This window comes from Arachis hypogaea, chromosome 14, assembly GCF_003086295.3.
Source record: "Arachis hypogaea cultivar Tifrunner chromosome 14, arahy.Tifrunner.gnm2.J5K5, whole genome shotgun sequence".
Lineage (NCBI taxonomy): Eukaryota > Viridiplantae > Streptophyta > Magnoliopsida > Fabales > Fabaceae > Arachis > Arachis hypogaea.
In genome coordinates, this window is record NC_092049.1 from 118,756,512 (window position 1) to 118,769,592 (window position 13,081).

Here is a 13,081-nt window from a genome sequence, read left to right on the forward strand (position 1 = left end):
CTTCCAGAAACAAATTTCATAGTGTTGTACATGTTTTTCATGCTTACCCAATTTTCATGCCCACCATTTGCATATGATTCAACAAAATTAATTGATAATTTGCCATTTCCCTCTTCTTAGTCTGAGAGATCGAGCTCAGGTTGAACAGTTGTTACGCTACATTATTGAAGAACCACCAGAAGATGCTGAAAGCAAACGAACCTTCAAGTAAGCAGTAATAGTAGAATTTGTTGCTAAAGTACTTCATAATCACTGCTTAAGCCTTCTTGTTTACATCTGATCATCTGTCTTGTCATTAGGTTTCCATTCATAAATGAAACTTCTATTAGGAAGAAGAGGTTTCTATTTCATTACATAAATGAAACTTCTATTTGAGTTTGAATTCATGCAGAAATTTATTACTGTATTGATTTTCCTTTCATATTCTTGTACATTCAGCTGATGAACTTATTATTCTCCTTCTTGGAGCCTAATCGTTCTCATAGCACCTTGTTGGCTGGCTACTTTAGCTAGGTATATGTTTGACAAAGTTTCAACTTTGGCTTACAAGGATAATATTTTGTAGTTGTGGCTTATCTGATAATATGTTTGGCTCATTGTGATTTCAGCATTTGGTCTAAAGTTTGGAGATTGATAAGTTTCAAAATATAGAAAAGGAATGGAACTAGAAATGTCAGTGATTTCTAGTTGTAGCTCCTCTGTTGTGATTTCGTCGATGAAGGACAAGTAACATTTATTGATTAAGACATTAATTTTTGCTGATTCTGTGATTCATTAGGAAAACAACTTGAAGAGTACATGGGATTTGAGCTTTTTCACATACTGTAAGATTTGTTCTATTATGTTTTAATTGAGAGTGATATGTTGGTTGTAGGTGTTCTCTTTGCTGGAGACTTTGGAAGAGAATGTCTTTTTGGAACATAAGTATGGAATCTAAGCCGAGCTTCTATCTTTATGAGGGCCTAAAAGTTTGATTCAGTTTTGTACAAAAGCATGCATGAAGCACCTTGCTATGGTGAAGAATCTTTAAGTCAATTTTCCAGTTAGAATGTTATACCAGACTTTACAAGTTGAGATAGATATAATTGTTTGGTCTAAGTAGATATTGAATAGAGTATAATTATGTTCGTGAATTATTTTTACCATGTTTTAGTCTAGATTGTGGATCATAAATTTAATGTATTTAGGAATTTTCAATATGTTAAATTCTATATTTCTATGTAGACATTGTAAATGTTGTGGTATTTATTTGAAAATTTAATCTATGCTCAATTCCTTTTATATTTTGTAGAAATATAATTATTTATGAAAATTTAGTTTTAATAGTGGTTAATCTGAAATTAGTAAAAACTATAATTATAAAATTAGGAACAATGACCGAGTTAGTGACCGATTTAGATTTTTAGTTCAGAAATTAGCGGTTAAAGGGTTCAGCGACCGATTTTCAAGAAAAATCAATCACTAAATCGGTCGCTATTCCGGTAATTTCTTGTAGTGTGAATAGGGATTATATGAATATCTTTCATTGAAGATTTATAGTTTTACTAAATTTTCAATTAGGTCCCTATATTTTTTTTCTTTTCAATTAAGTCCCTATATTTTTTTTCTTTTCAATTAGGTCCCTAAGGGTGTACAAGTAATTTCACAATTCACTAACATTTTTTTGACGTTTAACGTTAATAGGGACTAAATTGAAAAAAAAAATTAACGTATAGGGACCCAATTAAAAGAAAAAAAGTATAAGGACCTAATTGAAAATTTTGCAAAACTATAGGGACCAACAGAGTAATTAAACCTTAAGTAATCTAATAATGATTTGACTCCTAGCCGTTGTTTCTTTGCTTTTTTTTTTATTATGAAATATTCTTTTCAATAGGCACTGCCCTAAAATCTATTCTATATTTATATAATGTAACGTCAACATTTATTTCTTAATTTTTATTCTAAAAATATTTAACAAATAATAAAAATCAGTCTAAATTAATTTTATTTTTTTAATTTTTATTCATTAGTTATTGTTGTAATAGATGTATAATTTTAATAGAATAAATGTTAGGGGTGAACGCGGATCGGATCGGATCGGATATCGGATATGTCTGCAAAACACAAAAATATTTTTAAAAGTTTATTTTTATTAAAAAATATCAATAAAATTCATTTTTTCTATTCTTTTAAATATATTTATTCCTAAAATAATGTTAAACATACTTTTCTTAAATAATAAATTAAAATAATACAATATATATGATAATTATTAATTGAAATAAAACATAAAAAGAATATTACTTATTTATTTATTTATTTTTTGCGGATATGCGGATATGCGGATACCAACACAAAATCCACAATCCGATCCGAAAGCCTTGTGGATCAGATTCATATTCGCAATTTTCGGATCGGATTCGGATAAACACGGCGGATATGCGAATCGGATCCGATCCGATCCATGCACAACTAGAAAATGGATTAATACAAACAGATTTACAGATAGATTTAGTCTTTATTACAGGCGGATTTTTGGTTACCGACGAAATTACCGACGGATTTTGTCCCTCTGTAAAAGCCTCGTCAGAAATTATTTACCGACGGATTTTTTTCCGTCGGAAAATTACCAACGGATTTTTACCAGTTACCGACGGATTTTCCCTCTGTAAATTCTCCATCCATTTCCCGAAGACGACGAACTTTATGACGGATTTTCCGTCTGTAATTACAGACGAATTTTCAGACGGATTTTCCATCTATAATTACAGATGGATTTTCCGTCTGTAATTACAGACGGATTTTTCGACAGATTTTCCGTCTGTAATTTAAACTTTGGAAAATCATCTCACACTCTGATTACAGACAGAAAATCCGTCTATAAATCCGTCAGTGAGAAAAAATATAATTTTTTTTTAATTTTTCCATTACAAAATAAACTTGTTTTCATACAAAATAAATATAAATTTAATACAAATTTTTATCTAATTTGTATTTGAATATTTATATTATTTCAAAAAATAAACAAATTTATCTTATTATTAAATTAAAAGAAAAGTACTATAAACAAACAAGTCAATATAATTCAAAACACAAACAAAGCATATTGATACATCAACTATAATTCAAAACAAATACTATTGAAAAAAAGAAAACCTGTAAAATCTGTACTGTGGCATACACTAAAAGTTATAAAACAATCTGCTCTTGTAGCTAACCACTATCAGAATTGCCTAAATATAAACATAAACCTAGTCTAAAATTAGGGCCAAACTGAGTTAAAGTTGTCCAATTCTTCTAAAGATCCATTCAATGTTTTCTCTTTCTCCTGGTGACGTGGGAACAACGAAGGATCCACATCCTCTTCTGCCCAACTGTGGCACAGAATGAGAAAACTATAATGTTAATACAGCTCAATTTTAACATATGATGCAATCTTACTCTAGTTAAGTTAATTAATCAAAACCAGTTTCAAAGTTTTATATTCTGTTTTTGTTCAATGATTGAAGTTTTACACTAGGAAAGGGCTAGATACAGATAGAGAGAGAGAGAGTAGCATACCCAGAAACACCATCAGCAATAGCAAGATATTCTGTTTTTGTTCAATATAAATATATGCATGATATATGATTTGATGGCTGTTTTTTAGTGTTCATGGAGTATCTTATATTTCCATTCTTTCAAAAAGGGATATACTTTTCTTTGCAAACTTGATGCCAAACAATATAATCAATTTATGAATTGATTTCAAAACTTACCATCGGCTCAAATTCAGGGCTAGACAAGTTGACAGTGAGATTTCTCATTAACAACAAAACCTGCAGAACAATAATAATACAAGCAAGTCAATTCCCACTGAACCAGAAATTTAAAATTAATTTATCATTTCAACTAAAAAGAAATTCACTTGCATGCAAAAACGAGGGAAGGTAAGGAAGATGAATTGGGGAAAACTTACGAATGAGTCCACATGGATATAATCAAGTAGTCCTCCCAAATCTTGCTTTGACAAACTCAATCATTAAAAAATGTTATTCAGGAGCAAAAATTAAATTAAAGAACAACTATATCATTTTATACTACTAGGGACCACATAAGGATTAACTTCTTCGTCATTATCCTCATCACATATCCATTATAAATTTACTATAAATCCTAGAAGTTTTACTTTATTCGATAATATTTGTTAATGATATTTTCGAAGTGCATCTATCTCTATCATATGATGCCACTAAGTTTCACATATGAAGTTACTTGTGACAGAGCAGAGTTGTCAACATGTCATTTAACAAAATAAATAGAAGATTCAATCAACTCACAATTTCAAAATTTATGGGATCCATTTCCTTCAGCTTCTCAACATGGTTATTTGTATCAGGATCCATTATATGAATTAGATGAGAAAATAGCTACAAACAAATGAATTAAATATTTTAGAAAGGGACAGTTTTTTGTACCTTCCAGCAAAGACAATAATCCTTTGCTACTGCTTCTTATTTTGCCGATGCTTAAGAGCCAATTGTGCCACCTGAATGCCAGTGGCTAGTGACGAATGGATTTTTGACGGTTTAGAATTTCACAAATGAATTCTCGTTGCAAGTATAGTTTCTAAACCAATCACTAATCCTTTCATACAAAAATTTGTTTGTCACAAGTACAAACCCCTAAATTCTATAAACCGAAGTACTCAAACCTCGGGTCGTTCTCCCTAGGACTTACAATGAAGTGTCTTGTTATTGGTTATGAGTTATTTTGGGGTTTTGGATAAGAAGCATGAAAAGTAAATGACAATGAAAATAAACTAACAACTATAAAAAAGGGCTCTTAACAAGGTATGAGAACTAGAAGTCCTATCCTAGTTATCCTTCTCAATTGTGATGAGAATTGTTCATTGCTACCACTTAGTTAACCCTTACTAATTAAAGGAAAGTCAAGTGGATGAATCAATTTGATTCCTCAAGTCCTAATCAACTCCTAAGGAATGGCTAGTTTTAGAGGCATTCAAATCAATTAGCAACTTCTAATTATCAATCAATCAAAGGAATTAGATAACTCAAGAGTCACTAATTACTCTACCTAGGCCAAGAGGAACAAAATCTACACTAAAATCCAACCAAGCATTTCATCAAACACTTGGAAGGCACAAAAGAAAAGTATAGTCAATCACAACAAGAATGAATTCTAACTACAATTGAATGTAAAGAATTAACAACAACAATCAAGGAAATCACAATTATCATGAATTACCTCAAATTGCATTATTGAAGGAAAACAAAGGAACAACAATATATCCAAAACAAAAATGGAGAATTACAATTATTAAAGCACACATCTAGAAAGAGGAAGAGGAGAAGATTAAGAATTGGTGAATGAAAAGTGAATCAAAGCATGAGTTAAACCTAGATCTAAGAAGAGAGATTAACCTAAACCTAATCCTAATCCTAGAGAGAAGAGAGAGCTTCTCTCTCTTGAAACTAACTACAAAGCTAAACTAAACTAATTGGTAACTAACATCCCAAGTGATCAATGATGCCTTCTCCTTAATCCTTCATCCTTTTATTCCTTTCCCTTAGCAATTTGGCGCCAAAATGGGTTCAGAAAACCTCTCAAATCGCCAGGCACGTGTTGCATTAATGAGGTCATGTGCCATCATCGGCGCGTGCGCGCATGGTACGCGTGCGCGTCCCTGGTCGATTCTGCAATGTGCGCGCGAGTGCCTTGTGCGCGTGCGCGTGCATGACTGACTTTGCTTCTTTGACTTTTTATGCTTCTCTCCCTTTGTATGCTTCCTTCCTTGCTTCCTTTGATCCATGCCTAGCCTATTTCAACCCTGGAATTACTAGCAAACACCTCAAGGCATCTTATGAAATCAAACAGAAACTAGAATTCACCAAAATAAGGCTTTAAAAGTATGTTTTTACACTTAAGCACAATCATGGAAGAGATAACAAAACCATGCTAATTCTTAGGCTAAATGTGACAAAAGGTTATCAAAATGCTCTAAATTCAAGGCAAAACAAACCGTCAAATTGGGGTTTGTCAGCTAGGTTCATATCACCACCTATTTCTAATCTTAAATAAGGAAGAAAAATCTTCCTTTGGTCTCCCCATACCTGCTCAAACAAGGACAAGAAGGAGGAGTCAAAATCAAGTCATAACAAGAACATGAAGGAACAAGAATATGCATGCAAATTCCATTCTTCATCTCCACCTTTTCCTAGCATGTAACATTTTCTAAGGTACAAAACTAATGAAGCTCAGAATTGTATGTTAGAAACATACCACTACAACCTCAGTGTTGGTCTTGGTCCCTTTAAATAAAGCAGCCCTCTATACAAGTTCATGTTGCAATGCTTTTATCTGAAAATGAATTTTATTAAAAGGTTAAATTTAAATTTGCAGTCTAAATATATATATATATATATATATATATAAACTCACCCTTTCCCTTTCTAAATTAAGCACTTGCAAGAGCAACTAGATAGAATTATTATCCCTGTAAAAATAATGATATTAATATGAATGTATAAGATGTAAAATGTACCGCTAGCATGTGTGTTTAATTGAGCAAGATTCTAATTTTGTAGTTGCAGTTTTTGAACATTGCCTCTTAACATCTGTATCTCAGCTTTAGTCTATTTAATTATTTTACTGTTTCCAATTTTAATCAAGGAAAATAAAGCAAATTCTTTTTAATTATATATTTTCTTAGATTACATGAGAGGATACTTTTTCTCAACTAGGAGCTTCAGTAGAGTCATTCTTTCCTGCATAAAAAAGATTCAAGTACTGTTATTTTAGCCATACTATACTACTTTGATGAAGTGAAGGATAGGCCTGACAGCAAATTTTTTGTGTAGATATAGTATAATTGAAAAAAGATTAATCATGTCTGATAATGGATATCCAATCTCAGGGAGAAATAAAAAAGATAAAAAGAAAAATTGAAGAATAAATATTATTGTAAGAATAAATATTATTGTAAGCTCAGAATAAATGAAGCTCAGAATTCTTGGTTTATGACCTCTTGTTTTTTCTCTGCATTTCTAATTTTGGTGCATTCTACCATCTCTTTTTTTCTGTTCTCCCAAGATTCATCACAGAACACCTATAACAAGTTAAGAAAAAAAATCTGTTACAAGTAGCATCTTATGACACGAATAATTGAATGTGCTGCTTTGATGTCAATGCCATGGCTCACCTTGATTTGGTCATTTACGGAGTTTTTCATCGATACATAGCCCGGAATCTTCCCCTTCGCAGAAGCATTGGCAGCAGCTATTTTCCTTTGGTCTTGGAATTGTTCAATTTCTCTCAGTAGCTTATAGCAATGATTCTCATAGTAATCCCATTTGATCTGTTTAAATTTTTCAACACTCCAAACTTCAATGCTTACCTTGGTATAAATTTTTAATCAAATCAAAGATCATAACTTATAAGTCCTTAAATTACAGTATTTCTAAGCACTTCTAGTGACTGAAATTTATCAGCATCTCTCTGATGAGTGTTTATGTTCCTCAGAATTCGCTTTTCGTCCGCGAGACTCATACTTCCGTGTCGCATCAATGAATTCAGATTCTATACAATGTACATTGTTATCAAGTGTAAGATGTAAATAGAGATTAATCACAACACAATATATATCCTACTAAAGTTCTAAGCTCTTACATGGTTATCAATCTCTTCTTCTGTGAAGCATTTCTCCTTCTTAGATCTTCTCCTAGTTGCATTGTTCATGAAACACAATTCATCAAGAGCCACATACAAGTTACTTAGTATCTTCCCTTTTCGTGCGACGTGGCGTCTCCACTCCATTTTCCAGTAGTATGAGCTTCTCATCCCAGACGCAACATAGTCCTTTTCTGACTGTTAACAAAAATAGCATAACATCATTATATTATTCTCTGTCTTCTATATCAAAATTGAAGGCTGAAATCAATGCTTACAATTTTCTCTTTGATTTTATCAGTGATTTCACGAATATCTCGGTTCATTTTCTCCACCGTGAGCTCTTGTTTCTTGATTTGAGATATTGAATCAGGCTCTGATGATGGCCAAAGCTTCAGAAAATAGAACTGATGAACTAGTTTTGGGACTTCATCATCCTCTTATAAATTAAAAAAAAAAAAGCAACCCAGCTACTAGAAAACATATAATTCAAAATTTAGACAATATATGAATGATGAACAAAATGGCAAAGTCATTGTTTTGTTGTTTTCACAGATCACAGATATTTAAAACCAATCATGACACTTGATATACATCAATCTCACCTTAGAACGAGTAAACAATAAAGAGATGCTAAAAGTGTGTGCCATTGCCTCAAAATTTGCAGGGCCATTTTCTACAGAGGTTGCCTGAACCCAGATGGAAGAAAGCAACAGACTCACTTGGTTGACTGCTCAATCTAAGAGAACCTAAATCCTAAAAAGAATAACCCCATGGTTAGGAACAACCAAGGGTCTCCATTGTTGGACAAGAAAAAATAAATGACCAAACCAACTGATAGATGTATGTAATAAAATTGAATCCAAGAAGAATCAATAGAATTTAAATATGATCGACACAAACTCCATCATATCATATGCTCCCACTATGGCACTATTAAGATAATACAATTAATACCGATAAGTAGAAAATGGCATACCTCCTTTCCATCAGTTAGTGCACGAGTAAAGCTATAACCACGATATGGATGAACAGCATTTTTATCCTCAGTAACTCCTGCAACCGTGTTTCCTTCTAGCAGTTTTCCATTTAAGTGTTCTGCTTCAGAGAAACTATCCTGCTGAATGTGGAAGCTATAACTCTGTACCTTCATAGCCATCTTTGTTTTCTGGTCCAACCAAGGAGAAACTATTGATGGCATAAGCACCATAGAGAATACACTATGTGCTCCAATTTGTGTTTCACGGTCCGGATGAGCCATGGCCACAAGCAATTGATGGAACAAGGCATCAGGGAAAGCCAGGAATAAGTCCAGAAAACACCGTATGTCTTTAGATAAATGAATAAAGCTGAATAGGTAGAAATGTTATTTCCAATCTATGTAGGAATGCTTGCCTTCTTCTAATATGACACATTAGGGACAGAACTGATTAATTTTGCAGTTTGATAGACAGCAGAGATTGTTGTTCTGGCTAGGAGGGTAGAAGTAGAAATATTCTCTAAGAAACACTGCCCTATAGTAAAAGAAATTGAGTAAACTAATATCACAGCATACGAAACTCAAGTTCCTATAGTAAAAGGAATGATGAATGAAAACACAAAAATTAGCACTGAATATCAGTAGCAACAAAGCATAGAATTCAGGGTTAGTTGAAGAACCTGGCATGTTTGAGACAAAGCCACCTCTATTCTCAATGCTGCCCCGCTCAGTATTAGGTTTATGGTCAGTAGTCATCTCTACAGCCTCCCCTCCCCTTGACAGAACTTGCAACATAAAAATAATTAATTAAGAGTGAAATAGCAAGAATAAAGATACATATTACTACTTATGTACACATAAAAGAAAAGCAACAAACATTTGATGTGCATGTTAGGTCAAACCAACAAATAAGCAAACCATCGAACACTTGGTGTGCACAGCGAAATTCATAGAGGGGAGGGAAGAAGAAAAAGAAAAACTCACGAGTGTTTCTCTGAATTCTGTTTGTTCAGCAATCCAGATTAACAATCTAAACATTTCTCAGCTATTCAGAATCAAAACCTAATCTAATCCTATTTTAACAACCTAAAAATCCACTAATCAGAAAACAAATCTAACTAAACTAATTACTAAAATCAAACTAACTAAACGAAATTAATTGAACTCAACAGAAATTAAAAGAATTTTGAAACCAAAACCTGGAAGCAGAAACAATCAAACTAACTAAACAAAATTAATTGAACTCTCTACGGTTCGAACAGGGGGGAAAGAGAGAGGTGGAACCGCGGCTGACGGTGAAACCGATTTTGGTCACCACGGAGCTAGGGCTTGCACAAAGGTAGCCGCGACATTGACTGGAGGAGATGATGGAGAAGAAGGAGAAGAAGAAGAGGAGAGAATAAGAGGAGAAGAAGGAGAAGGTAGCTGCGGCGGTTAGGGTAGCCGGCGGTGGCGCTGTGGGTGAGGAAAGGAGAAGAAGAAGCTAGTCGACGGAGAAGAAGAAGCTGGGTTGAGCTCGTTTGATTTGGTGCTGTAAATGAATAGAGTTTGGGGCTTTGGACACAATCGATCATAAAACGCAGAATATAACATTTTCGACGGAAAATTTTAAATTACAGACGAATTTTTCGTCTGTAATAATTTAATAAAATGCACCGTTTCGTCTACTTAAATACAGACGGATTTTCCGTCTGTAACCATTTCTCACTGAGAAAAATAATTTTTCCGACGGAATTATCGACGGATTCTCTTTTCCATCTGTAATTTATGCTAATATATTTTTTTGGTTTTTCGACAAAAAATCCCTCTGAAATTCCGTCTGTATTTTCGTGGGATAAAATCCGTCGGAAATATCCGTTTATAATAACTAGTTTTCTAGTAGTAATGAACACCCCTAATAAATGATAATTATAAATACTATATATGTATAGAATTATAAATGTTATCTTAAGTAATTAAAATAAATTTAGATTATTGTTTTTTAGCATGAGGGAATTATATGTATCAAAATTCTATAACTAAAAAATTAATTAATTTATTAGTTAAAAAGGATTGCAATTATCTAAGTAAAAGTTTTTATATCAAAACTTAAACTCGAAGCGGAAACAATACAAAAAAAAAAATTGTTTGCCTACCATTAAATATATAAACTAGAAAATGTTTTTCCAATATAAAATGCATTTATATATCAATAATTGAATGAGGTGTTTAATTATTAAACTCTAGCATTGTCTGGGTCAGTTAGGGTTAGGGAGAAGATTCAGGAATCAGGGAGGGTTGAATTGGAATTTGGGCTGAAGAGTGAAGACAAAGGGGGTTGCCTGGATCTTGCAATGGATAAGAAATAGAATATTAGTGTAAGTAAATCAGACATAGTGACGTGGAAGAATACCGAACTAATTCATTATTTAATTTGTTTAATTAATTGATGATGTGGTGTATGTTCAAATTAAGGGTGACAAAACTCCTCCAGGTGTAGGATTTTTGCAGAGATTGTTTTAAATTGGGATCTAAAAATTTTTTTTCCCTTAGGGATGAAAATGTAAAAAACAAAAAAAAATTCCTGAAGCAAATGCAGGACCCGAACCAAGATTCTTGTCCGGCTGCCCTATTTTCTGTGATCTTCAAATTTATTTAATTACTCACTTATTCTTAATATGTTAAGGGTTGTTATAGATATTTTAGTAATTCTATTTATTATATATATATGTTAATACAAAAATAATTGGTAATAAAAAAAATATTAATAAAAAATAATTAGAATTTATTTTATTTAATATTTATTAATTATATATTAAATAAGATAAGTTTTAAATGTTTTTTATCCTGGTTTAATTATTCTGTTGGTTTCTATAGTTTTGTGAAATTTTCAATTAGGTTCTTATACTTTTTTTTTTAATTGGGTCTTTGCACTAATTTTTTTTTTCAATTTAAGTCCCTCTTAGAAGTAATTGGCTTAATTTTATAGGACCCAACTAAAAAAAAAAGAATTGGTACAGGGACTTAAATAAAAGGAAAAAAAAGTGTAGAGATCCAATTAAAAAAAAAATTGGTGCAAGGACTCAATTAAAAGAATAAAAAGTATAAGGACTTAATTGAAAATTTTGCGAAACTATAGGGACCAACAGAATAATTAAACCTTTTATCCTTACCCCTTTTCCTTACCATGTCTCCATCCCAACCTCCCACCTGTCTTTGTCGTCTCTGCCCAGAGCTCCCAACTGCCTTCGTTCTCTCCATACAAAGCTTTCAACCATCTTCATCATTTCCATCCGAAGCTTGCAGTCGATCGACGTCTTCTTTATCTTCTGTCTCACTTTCACATCATTACTTTCTCTGTCATGTTGCTGCTGCTGCTTCTTCTTGATTCTGGTTTGTTGTCATTGTTCCCTTCCCTCGACAATGTTTTTGTTCATCATCGTCATTGCTCATCATGTCTTTATTCTCGCTGCATCTCCAACTTTACCGTGCCTCCAGTGTTCTGGTTCGTCAACACGCCTTCTGCCTTGGCGCACCTCCAGCCTCCACACCATTACACTTTTTTCCTTGCCTTTTTCTTTTCTCTTTTTCTCCATTTCATGATTTCTTTGGTTGATCTGTTTGTTAATTTTGGATTAGAGATAATTTATTTGATTTATTTGCTTTGCTAAATGCTATTGTATCAAATTCAATTTACTAATACTAATGTCACATATACTGCTATAAAAAAATGCTATGCATCCCTTTTTTATTTGTCCAAAATCACCCCATTAAGTAGGTAGTCTATAAAAATATAAAATCCTAAATTTTTGTTGCATCTTTCTAGCACTTTAAATTCGGACAGGAACTCTATCTATGTAACATTGTTTTTCTAGTATTACTTTTCTCAATTGAATTTTACTTCATTTCCTTTTCCGTTCCAATTTTACCTCTACAATTATATTTTTTTATATTATTGTTTCCCTTTCATCACTACTTCTTATTTCAAAATCCATTTTAATTTTAGTTACCAGTTTTTTGCATAACCCATTTAATTTTATTTGATCCCAATTATACAATTATTAATAAAATAGTAAAAAATCCCAATTTTTGCTTCGATCATTCATACAGTTCATCTTTTTATGAATACCCATGTGCCCATATTGGTAATCTTCACTCAATGTGATTATTTTTTACAAAAAAATCATACACAGCAACCAAACACAAAAGAGACGAACAGGAAAATTTGTTGAAAACTCACCAAATTAGGACCAGGTTGTGCGAAGGAAGCCGAGGAGTTGCTGAAGGCGAGGAGGAAGCCGGGGACCTGCTGCTTCTGTCTCAGCGTCGACGGGCGCAATGACGGCGCGAGACTGATTGTGAGGCAGTGACAAGACACGGAGCGGCGACGACGTCCAAGTCCGGCAGCTGCTGCTACTACCGCTAGTGATGACGACGAGGGCAAGGAAGGCACGCGAGATCAGAGATCGGAGG

At 32.9% G+C, this 13,081-nt stretch overlaps 1 protein-coding gene and 1 long non-coding RNA gene across 12 annotated transcripts; both read right to left on the bottom strand.

The window, feature by feature from the left end:
• Positions 1–3,062: 3,062 nt before the first annotated feature.
• LOC112740553 (uncharacterized) lies at positions 3,063–4,641 on the bottom strand. Its single transcript, XR_003171221.3, has 3 exons — positions 3,941–4,641; positions 3,741–3,800; positions 3,063–3,356 (listed from the first exon to the last, which is right to left on the bottom strand). It is a non-coding gene; the product is annotated as an uncharacterized lncRNA (long non-coding RNA).
• A 574-nt stretch (positions 4,642–5,215) lies between these two features.
• On the bottom strand, positions 5,216–10,176 carry LOC112743825 (uncharacterized). 11 transcript variants are annotated; one of them, XM_072214706.1, is made up of 11 exons: positions 9,914–10,176; positions 9,310–9,414; positions 8,630–8,870; positions 8,256–8,406; positions 7,929–8,057; positions 7,651–7,848; positions 7,435–7,560; positions 7,184–7,339; positions 7,007–7,090; positions 6,712–6,749; positions 6,424–6,478 (listed from the first exon to the last, which is right to left on the bottom strand). In XM_072214706.1, the coding sequence occupies exons 4-11, from the start codon at positions 8,298–8,300 to the stop codon at positions 6,460–6,462; spliced, it is 795 nt and encodes a 264-aa protein (XP_072070807.1). In that variant the 5' UTR covers positions 8,301–8,406; positions 8,630–8,870; positions 9,310–9,414; positions 9,914–10,176; the 3' UTR covers positions 6,424–6,459. The 11 variants fall into 11 exon arrangements, with proteins under 11 accessions (XP_072070809.1, XP_072070807.1, XP_072070805.1 ...); XM_072214704.1 differs by having other exon boundaries at positions 8,630–9,159; XM_072214702.1 differs by having other exon boundaries at positions 8,630–9,164.
• Positions 10,177–13,081: the final 2,905 nt, after the last annotated feature.

Bases quoted from the DNA above. Each gene is read 5' to 3' on its own strand.
- LOC112743825 (XM_072214706.1), bottom strand. From the start codon at position 8,300: ATGGCACACACTTTTAGCATCTCTTTATTGTTTACTCGTTCTAAG. The intron at 7,849-7,928 runs GTAAGCATTGAT...TTTTGTTAACAG, and splicing joins ATAAAATCAAAGAGAAAATT to TCAGAAAAGGACTATGTTGC. The intron at 6,750-7,006 runs GTCATAAACCAA...TTTTTTATGCAG, and splicing joins ATGCAGAGAAAAAACAAGAG to GAAAGAATGACTCTACTGAA.